The 11,174-nt window shown below is 35.4% G+C and overlaps 1 protein-coding gene and 1 long non-coding RNA gene across 4 annotated transcripts in view; one reads left to right on the top strand and one right to left on the bottom strand.

The window, feature by feature from the left end:
- Positions 1-463, top strand: LOC141487573 (uncharacterized). The gene is made up of 2 exons (XR_012468449.1): positions 1-90; positions 197-463. It is a non-coding gene; the product is annotated as an uncharacterized lncRNA (long non-coding RNA).
- Positions 85-11,174, bottom strand: part of LOC111516393 (organic cation transporter protein) — a 171,332-nt gene continuing 160,242 nt past the window's right edge. For all 3 annotated transcript variants that reach the window (XM_074186698.1, XM_074186697.1, XM_074186699.1), the window contains exons 7-9: positions 6,373-6,548; positions 4,898-5,067; positions 85-336 (exon numbers count right to left, since the gene is read on the bottom strand). In XM_074186698.1, coding sequence (XP_074042799.1) covers positions 177-336; positions 4,898-5,067; positions 6,373-6,548 — 506 coding nt within the window. In that variant the 3' untranslated portion in view covers positions 85-176. The remainder of the gene's footprint in view (positions 337-4,897; positions 5,068-6,372; positions 6,549-11,174) is intronic.

The raw sequence follows: 11,174 nt of genomic DNA, 5'->3' as shown, positions 1-11,174 counted from the left end.
AAAAAAACACATCACAGTCCATAGTACGAATCATCAAAACAAATATTGGAGACTTTCATGGAATTTCATTAAATGATTTCATTATTTCAGGTATACAAAAATAATATAAATAGTAATCCCAACGAAAATCTACAATATAAGCTTTGAAGAACGCGTTGAAGCAATACAAATTATTTTCAAACTATTTGGTTTTCAGGAACACATATGGATTTCCCAGATCGAATTGATGACCTATTGATCATACTCGATCTCACAGCTCCTCTGAAGGACTCTCTTATAGATGCTCTTCTAAAAGATGTTCGCCTCAATTGAGGCTCGGACTGAACTTCTTTTTTCCTGCAAAAAAATAACGGGTATATTCTCCTCTTTTCTCGTTCGTATTCATGAATGGAAAATGCATATTTGACAAATTTCAGAAACAATTTTGCGATTCAATTTCGAATAAAAAAATCAATTTAATCCACTAATGGGTTATTTATTTCTTCTGAAAAATGTTTTTTAAGGTTTCTACTTCATTATTTCCAAACAGAAATGGGGAAAGCGTTCAAAGAATAAAAAGAAAGTAAAAATATAACTTTATTCTTCACAAAAAACATTTTCCTAAAAAGTTAATCCCTCCTGAACTATTCCTTTCCAAGTTATTCATTTCCATATGTAATAATGCTGAAATTTATCAACTTTTCGAAATCTTTTCTTCGAAGAAGGAATATTGGACAAGACTCTGACATACAGTACGATGCAAATGTATGGAATAAATTCGATATTCACAAAAGGAGCGTCTTTCGGAAGAAATCCAAAAACAGGTCAACTTTAATTTTTGACGGCCCATCTCATGATATTCATATGAAAGACGTTTCGTCACCAGTGTTGGCGTGATGACGTAATCGACAATTTTTTTAAATGCAAACAGGGGTCATGTGGCACCCCATTCAAAAGGTCTACTAGTCGTCTATTCAACGGTATAATGGTTTCAATATGTATTAATACAGGGTCAACCGAAATTATGTATTCAGAAGACTGGAATTACAAATAATAGTAATTCGTTGAACCAAATAATGCTATGCACCGCCACTGAGAATAAAGTATCGTACTGTCTTCTATTGTTTTTGTTGATTAGAAAAAAGAAATGGTGATAAAAGTCCTACACTCTACTTGAGATTAGTCAATGACATTGAAGTGAAGTATCATTGAAGCGGTTGACATTATTTCTAGAAAAATATTTAAATCACTCATAATCTGGCAATGAAAGTAACAGAAACCCAAAGAATCGAAATTTGAATTATGATTGGCTGTGGAGATAAAGTAAGGACTCAGGCAGAAGTTCGTGATTTATTCAATGCGAAATACCCCAACCGAGAACCCGTTTCTCAATCAACAATAAGTAAAATTGAGAAAAAGTTTCGAGAAACGGGCCATGTTAAAGATCTCCCTAAAAGTGGTAGAAAATCAATTTCAGAAGTCCAAAAACTTGATGTTGTACTTGCGTTCCAAGAAAACCCCCATACCAGCACGAGGCAAGTCGCACTGGATAATAATTTACACCAATCGACTGTTGTTAGAGTGTTGAAAAAAGAAAAGTGGCATCCGTATAAAGTTCACCTGGTCCAAGAACTGTTAGAAGATGACTTTGACAGAAGAGTCGAATTTTGCGAAATCATGATGGAGCGCTCGCACAGAGATCGGAGTTTCATACAAAATATAATATTTTCAGATGAAGCTACTTTTATGCTCAACGGTCACGTAAACCGTCAGACTCATCGATACTGGGCAAAAGAAAATCCACATTGGATGGAGGAGCATAGCACACAATATCCACAAAAAGTGAATGTTTGGGCCGGAATTTTGAACAACCAGATAATAGGACCATACTTTTTTGAGGAAAGCGTAACTGGTGCTCGGTATCTACACTTTCTTCAAGATTATCTGATGCCACAACTGAATCAGCACTACGCCGTTGATGTACGAACCTACCTGGATACTGTTTTCCGAGGAAAGTGGATAGGAAGAAGAGGGCCGATCGAATGGCCACCAAAGTCTCCGGATTTGACCCCGTTAGACTTTTTTTATGGAGATACTTGAAGAGTAAAGTTTACCAAAATCGACCAAATGATTTAGAAGAGTTGAAGGAACGCATCAGAGCGGAGATTGCACAAATAACCCCCGAAGTTCTCGGAAACGTTAGAAATGAATTCAGTGCCCGGCTTTCACATTGCATCATAGCTGAAGGTCATCAATTTGAACATTTATTATAATTTTATTTTACTTCAATAAATAATATGTTTTGGTTCATCTTGTATAAATGAATATTGGCATGGTTATACCGTTGAATAGATGATTAGTAGACCTTTTGAATGAGGTGCCACATGACCCCTGTTTGCATTTAAAAAAATTGTCGATTACGTCATCACGCCAACACCGGTGACGAAACGTCTTTCATATGAATATCATGAGATGGGCCGTCAAAGTTGACCTGTTTTTGGATTTCTTCCGAAAGACGCTCATTTTGTAAATATCGAATTTATTCCATACATTTGCATCGTACTGTATATGAGATGCAAGTACTGTGAATAATACAAAAAATATTATTGAAGTATGGAATATGGCGAGTGGTTAACAAAGAACAAAGATGCAGCAAAGTAATCACAATCAGCTTTCAAGGACCTGGAAATGACTTCTGACTTTATGCCTCCGTCAACTACAAACTGCCTTATAAAGTACTATTCCCAAGTAAAGAGGACTGGATAGTTGTTGGTTCACATATGGATCAAAAACACCACCCTTCTGGTGCAGGTTTTTTCAGTCGCAGACCCAGGGCAGAGATATCAATCAGCCTAGGAACCCATGCGACTGTATTTCAAGCGGAAATTTACGCTATTGAATTGTGTGCGGAGAGATTGGAATAATCCAACCTCATGCACAAGTCAATGAAAATATTCTTGGACAGTCCAGCGGCGTTGAAAGCTCTTGGCTCCTACCGAGCAACGTCTAAATTGGTAGCAAATTGCCAAAAACCACTCTCCTCGATAGGCAGACTTAACAGATTGTCTCTGGTCTGGATTCCTGGCCATACTGGCAGCATACTGCCTTGCAAAGGAGTATGCTGCAAGCAGCTTTATAAGACCAGAATATGTCATTGACATCGCTTCAGGCTTCGCCAAATAAAGATTGAACACGTGGATGGCAAGAAGATTTATGGAATCTTCCTGGATTGGCTCAATCCAAGGCCTTCATTCACTCTTGGAAGCTTGATACCAAACAGTTGTTGGACTACAGTAGCGATGAACTACGATGTCTAATGCCGGGTCCAGACCAAGAAGACAAAAAGTGAACACGATTTTGAGACAAAAACACGACGAAATTGCAACAAAATATTAGGTATTCAAACAAGACAAAATTGAGACAAACTGTCCACACCACAACGACAAATGTGCAACAAAATTTAGTTGATGGGAATTCGTTGTTTAACCATGTGGCGTTTCCACTAGGAGGGAAATTCAAAATATGGAAATTTATTGCTAGCCGCCAGTTGTTATATCCTTTCCTCTTCATCCAATGTTGGAAAAATGAAACGCAAACGTTTTTGGATGAGACCAAGCTTAAAAAAGCGAGGAAATTATTCCATTAATGAATTGTTAGTTCAGTTACGTGAGGATGATATTGGACTAAGTGGTGAGATTCGTTCAAGTTTTAAGAATTTTCTAAGAAGGTCCACCGAGGATTTCGAGAATCTGATATGACTTCTTGATCCTGCACTTGCCAAAAGACATACTAACTACAGAAATGCTATAAGTGTAACAGAAAGGTTAGCAATAACTTTAAGATTTCTATCAACAGACGATTCCTACCACAGCCTCATGTATCTTTCAAAAGTATCAAAGCAGTCCATATCTTTTGTTAGCGCGTACCGTCCACTCTGCGCCGACAACTTGTCGTAAAATATGCAGACAAAACAGATACCCTTTGATCTTTACCGACTGGCGACGGGACTTGCAACAGTCTCAGAATTTGGAAACAAAACCCAAATAAGACAAAAATGTTGCAGAAATGTATCGGATTTGTCGCCACTTTGTCGCAAATCATGAATGTTCTTGTCTTGTCGTTGTTTTGTCTGCTTGGTCTGGACCCAGCATAAAAGACCTTCTTACAAGTCACTATCATTTGAATCATCATATGCTGAGACTCGGACTGTGTGTGTTCGTAAAATGAAACAGATGAGCATATACTTTGTGCCTGCTCCGCTGGGGTCCAAATATGGTTTTTACCGGAAACACCACTCACAATACAAACTAATCGGCTTCATTAAGAAGCTGGGTTTATTTGGTCAAGTTTGAATAGGTGTGAGCCACAATAAATCCTTGCGGGTCGCGGTAGAGAATCGAATAGACCAACTCACTTCTAACCTAACCTAACCTAACTATTAGTATAACCTGTTGGGATATTCATACAGAAGACTGGGAGGAGTTCCATGGACAAATCACAGTTTCACCGTTCTAACATCTTTAAAGGCAATAGAGAAAACCCCACATTGTCATTGAACAGATTTTTGTTCATGCTGGTTTTCTAGAGACTTGAAACTTGCCACCAAGTAGTTACCACCAAAAAGTTAGTACTAATATTAGGAACAAAACAATTAAAGTGAATGGATCGTCTTTGAGGAGAAGTATCATCCTCAAAGAGAAGTTGATTTTTTAAATTTGTTAAAAGAACTGGCAGCTGATATGCGATGAACGTTTATGAAGCTGACTGATATTCAATCATAAAATTCCTACTTTCACTCAAGCTCTAACTCTTGTTGGTTGATATTCTACAAATATTATCTCTCCACGTACTTGGTCAATTATGGAAGACTCAATCCCAATATATACCTACTCAATAACAATATATTTAAAGTTCTTACTTGATGCAAGGGAAATCCCAAATCTTTTGTCCTAAACCAAAGTTTTCACCATCCTGAAGTGTCTGTGGTAACTCCTGGTCCAATGTTTCTGGTAAGAACAACGCTAAAAGTCCACTCAACACGCCAAGTACGCCCAAAATCAGAAGTGGTAAGGATGTTGAGATATTGGCCTGAAAATAATATATCGTAGAGTAATCTAATATACCTTTTATGAGAAACATGTACAGACAAGTTCATAGAGTAATATTTAAAAAAAAATTGAAACTTTTTTGATACATTTTCACAGTTTCGAAACTGCAGCAGTTGTTTCACCACAAACAAATTCGAATGGTATTTTTCTGGTTGAAATTTTTTTGTTATATCAATATTTTAGCCTCATATTGTACATATTTTTTCAATTAATTTTCACAACTTCAGTATCTAAAATGTGTAAATTGCAACCACACATTACGTAATTACAGAATTCAATTGCAGTGTTTCACAATCAAGTTGAAAATGTTTTGGGAAAGAAAGTTTTTGGCTTTCTACTACTCCATCTGATACAAAAAAATGGACGAGAGAATCTTCCAAAGAAAGGAAGGATTAATCAATTTGAAAATAAGTAACTCTATACATGGATGTGTAGATCATGCAAAGAAGTAACTTTCAGACACAAACTGAAAGAAAGTCCTCCTGAAACAGCTACTTTCATATAAACATTGAATTACACGAAAGAAAAAATTCTTTCGAAACAAATACTTCTATATGAACACTGAATTATACAGAAGATACTTTTCTCTATTCAGTTTGTATATCGAACATTCGTGGAGGAATAAGAATCAGATATCATTCACATGAGTTCTACTTTGAATGAATGGTAATAAATTGTACTCACATGGAACACTGTCACCCTAACTGGTATACACGTGTTTCGCCTTAAGACACTTGCCCTAAGGCTCTTCAGTACCAAATTGGATAAAATTATAGAAAATACACACACTTCATTCATGAATTACGATTTTGAATGTCACGGAATAAGCTTGATCTGCTTATGTCATCGATGACATCGTAATGACATTCATTCACCTATTTGATTTAATCCCAGCCATGAGGAATCTTATTTGATTTGAAAGGGTTATATTTTTAGGAGTGATTAATTTTTTGGGAAAGAAAGTTTTTGGCTTTCTACTACTCCATCTGATACAAAAAAATGGAGGACTTTCTTTCAGTTTGTGTCTGAAAGTTACTTGTTTGCATGATCTACACATCCATGTATAGAGTAACTTATTTTCAAATTGATTAATCCTTCCTTTCTTTGGAAGATTCTCTCATCCATTTTTTTGTATCAGATGGAGTAGTAGAAAGCCAAAAACTTTCTTTCCCAAAAAATTAATCACTCCTAAAAATATAACCCTTTCTAATTGAAAATGTTGTTATTGAAATGAAATGTTCCCATGTTCTCAAAAAGTTCCGGAAACAAATTATTTTCCACTTACCAAATAAACAACAAATGGTGAGATTATACTAGCTACGTATCCCATAATATGGACAAGGGCTACTCCTTGTGCCCTCACAACTGTGGGTAAAATTTCTGCAACATATTGCAGACCAATATTGTAGGATATATTGATGGCAAATCTTCCCAAGATAGCAGAAGTAGCAGATGGAATTCCTGGAAAAAAGGTATGTATGAAAAATTGAAGTATACAAAAAGTTTAGCCAAAAATCATATGAATGAAGCATTATAGGCAATGCAATCTTCTCTTTCCTGAAAGATGTGTATATTGGTTTGAATAATAACGAATCTATTGGGGCAGTATTCTGTGATTTCTCAAAAGCATTCGACTGCGTGAACCATGAAACTTTATTATTGAAACTTCAGTGCTATGGCTTTAGTGGATTGTCATATAACTAGCTTTACAGTTATCTAACAGGCAGGAAGCAGTTAGTAAAACTCCAAGGAAATACATCGCATATTGAGAATATTCATCAGGTGTACCAAAAGGTTCGGCTTAGGGTCCTATCCTTTTTCTGCTTTATCTTATCTGAATGATCTGGTAACCATTGACATTAAAGGGAAGTTCACACTTTTTTTGGATGACACCACGATCTTTTGGCGTGGGAGAAATGAAGGTACTGTCAGGGACATCATAACTCTGGATCTCTATACGGTTAAACAGTGGTGCGATTCAAACTCCTTATGTTTCAACACATTTAAAATATGGACTCAATTTTGATGACTTACTTATAGAACTCACATAAAATGTTTAGGGGTATTTATAGATGGTAAATCAAAATTTGATGAGCATATAACAAATGTATGTAAAAAAATAACATCTGGCTGCTATGCAGCTCGAGTTGTTTCTAACGAACTCAATCAATCCTCAGCCAGAACTGTATACTTTTCTTTGTTAGAGTCGCACTTGAGTCAGCAACTATTAAATTCAGTATTCGTTCTACAAAAAAGGGCTGTCAGATACATATGTAAGGCAAAATCACAAGACCACTTTTCATCAGTCGGAAAATTCTTACTGTACCTTGTTTATTCCTTATAGAAACCATTTGCCTAATTCATAAAAAATACTCTAACCCAGCAGCAAATAATGACAGACTTTACCACACTAGAGGAAGTCGGAATTTACCCTTGCCAATCCCAAAATCAGCAATTACAAAATTTTCTTTGATATATGAGAGCAAGAAAATATACAACCACCTTCCAATGTGGTATAGTGCAATAGCAAATTTTAAAAAAATCAGACAATTAGTTACAGGAGTACTTCTACAAAAAGCCTACTATGACTTAAAGAAATATTACGAAGATGTATTTTAACTCTTAGTATTTCAGATGCTTACATAACTGTAATATCTGTATTTATACATATCTGTATTTATTATCTGTAATGGTTTATACATACAGGCTGATTCACGGTGGATGGCACATTAGACGTTTCTGGTGAATCAGACAACGGATCACTTTGAAAATTTAATGGAGGGCATATTCGGACATTCTCTAGCCAACTAAAATATTTTCGACAATGCGGTGTTACCGCTTCTATTAGAAAGCAGTAGCAACTTTGATTTTTCAAATGGACCACTCTGTATATAATATTATTTTTGGAATCTCCAACAATTGTCCGACAACTTTTTTCGATATTTCCCTATACCTATCTGTTACCGTTTTCGAAATAAAAATTAATTTCAATTTTTTTCTTCGAAAATCATGACTTCTAAAAATGCCGATATCTTTTAGTTAAGAAGTACTATAATATCGAAATTTGGTTTGGAGTTAGGTGATACTTGGACATTTCCCACACGTCAGCCTAATCTCCGTTACTTCAATACAGGGTGGTAAAAAAATACAGTTTTTTCGTTTGCTTGAAAAAGTTGCTGAAATTTGATTATTTTAAATGGAACACTCTGTATATTATTGAAAATTCGGAAAGCTGCTGAAATTTGCTTTCTTTCTATGTATATCATACCTATACCTAACTAGTCAAGTTTCGGACTTATGAACATTTATTTGTGAAAATGTCCCTTCAGAATAGTATTTCCATTCGGTATTTGGTAAGCAGGCCATGATTACTATTTGACAGTAGCGTTGTGACATTCTCCTAATAATATCGACATTTTCGTCACTTCAGAAGTTGCAAATACCTTCAAAACGATGGAACAAAACTATTCAAACGAAGTTCTGACAAAATTATCAGCAGAACATGTAGAAAGTTCAATGAAATGTATCCGAATCTACCGCCAATGAACCTCAAGAAATTTATACGAATTCAGAACAATTTCAATGCATTTGGATCAACTTTAAAAGCACCAAGAAACTTGCCTCGACCCGTAACTTTCGAAGACAACCAGATTAATGTCTTAGCATATTTTCACGCATTTCCCGAGTCATCGATAAGAAGTGCTGAAGAAGATTTGGGTATAAAATATTCATCGGTTCAAAGAATCTTGCGAAGACATAAAATGCATGATTATAAATTCACCAAAATTCAAGCAATGAAGCCTCAAGATCCTCAACAGAGAGTAGAATTTTGTGAAATGTTGTTGACACGCATTCAAGAAGATCCACTTTTTTTAAATGAAATTATTTGGACTGATGAATTGAAATTTTCGAGAGAAGGGATTTTCAATAGAAAAAATCGTCATTATTGGTCCTGTGAAAATCCTCACGTCACAAAAGAAGCCGGATTTCAAGAAAAATTTAGTTTTAATGTCTTCTGCATGTTGATGGACAACAAATTGAGGTACGTGATATACGAGGAGTCATTAACATCCAGAAGCTACCTGAATATTTTGGAGAATACTGTAGACAGTTTCGTGGATAATCTGCCACTCGAAGATTATCGAAACTGTTGGAACCAACTAGACGGAGCTCCTGCACATTGCACAAGAGAAGTGAGCGCAGAACTGGATAGACTATTTGACGATCGGTGGATGAGGCGCTTGGGACCATGGAATTGGCCAGCGAGATCACCCGATCTTAATCCATTAGATTTTTATTTGTGGGGAATGTTTAAAGAAAAAGTTTACAAAATACCCGTGCGTTCGAGAGATGAATTGTTAGAAAGGATTGCCCAAACATTTGAAGATTTGGATCCCAATGAAATCAGATCTGCCACCACGAAAGCAGTCAACACCCGCATTTTAAAGTGCTTGGAAGTGATCGGCCAGCGATTCGAACATATTTTGAAATATTCCACATGATTGTTTTACTTTTTTATAATTATTCATATCAATATTTCCAATTTCAAGTTTCTTGGTGCTTTTTTAAAGTTTATCCAAACATATTGAAATTGTTCTGAATTCGTATAAATTTCTTGAGGTTCATTGGCGGTAGATTCGGATACATTTCATTGAACTTTCTACATGTTCTGCTGATAATTTTGTCACACTGTCCAAAAATAATAAACAAATTCATAAGAACTTCGTTTGAATAGTTTTGTTCCATCGTTTTGAAGGTATTTGCAACTTCTGAAGTGACGAAAATGTCGATATTATTAGGAGAATGTCACAACGCTACTGTCAAATAGTAATCATGGCCTGCTTACCAAATACCGAATGGAAATATTATTCTGAAGGGACATTTTCACAAATAAATGTTCATAAGTCCGAAACTTGACTAGTTGGGTATAGGTATGATATACATAGAAAGAAAGCAAATTTCAGCAGCTTTCCGAATTTTCAATAATATACAGGGTGTTCCATTTAAAATAATCAACCTTCAGCAACTTTTTCAAGCAAACGAAAAAACTATTTTTTTTACCACCCTGTATTGAAGTAACGGAGATTAGGCTGACGTGTGGGAAGTGTCCAAGTATCACCTAACTCCAAACCAAATTTCGATATCATAGTACTTCTTAACTAAAAGATATCGGCATTTTTAGAAGTCATGATTTTCGAAGAAAAAAATTGAAATTAATTTTTATTTCGAAAACGGTAACAGATAGGTATAGGGAAATATCAAGAAAAGTTGTCGGGCAATTGTTGGAGATTCCAAAAATAATATTATATACAGAGTGTTCCATTTGAAAAATCAAAGTTGCTACTGCTTTCTAATAGAAGCGGGAACACCGCATTGTCGAAAATATTTTAGTTGGCTAGAGAATGTCCGAATATGCCCTCCATTAAATTTTCAATGTGATCCGTTGTCAGGTTCACCAGAAACGTCTAATGTGCCATCCGCCGTGAATCAGCCTGTATATTGTTTTATTTATGTGTATTCGTATATGTACATTTCTCAACCCTATATATCATAATTTTAATATGTTTTAAAAACTTTAACATTGTTGACTTTATAAAGTTTCACTAGCTTTGTCAATACGGTTTTCTTGGACAATAAAGCATGATTGATTGATCAGTGACTATAACTTTCAAACCATTCTTGAAAGTTTTTAAAACAATTTAATGTGAGTTATACAATTGAAGCACTGCAGATAAATCCTGAAGATACTCTGAGAGCAGTGGGTTGTTACTCTTACTTTGGATTCTAATAGCTGTAGATTATATTCATTTGGTAAATGTTTCTCATGAAGTTCTACAATCACTACGTTCTCCAACTGAAAGAGTTCAAGGTGTTATGGTTGAAACTCTAAGCGACGCGACGGCTCAATGTTTGCCGCTTAGTTCTGACACACCGCTCTTGGAGTAATTCAGGTGGGATATATTGAAATTTGTCCTGAGTATATGAATTCAATGATTATGGATGATATATTGAAAATAGATGAATCTGAATAAAAATAATTCAAAATAACAGTCATTTTTCAACCAATGGAGAAAAACGCATGCTTAA

The sequence above is a fragment of the Leptinotarsa decemlineata genome, unplaced genomic scaffold (genome assembly GCF_025532065.1).
Source record: "Leptinotarsa decemlineata unplaced genomic scaffold, Ldec_3_MD MMD2_P_RNA_scaffold_4, whole genome shotgun sequence".
NCBI lineage: Eukaryota > Metazoa > Arthropoda > Insecta > Coleoptera > Chrysomelidae > Leptinotarsa > Leptinotarsa decemlineata.
Note: the sequence above shows the minus strand (reverse complement) of the source record. Positions and strands in the feature narration are given on the sequence as shown.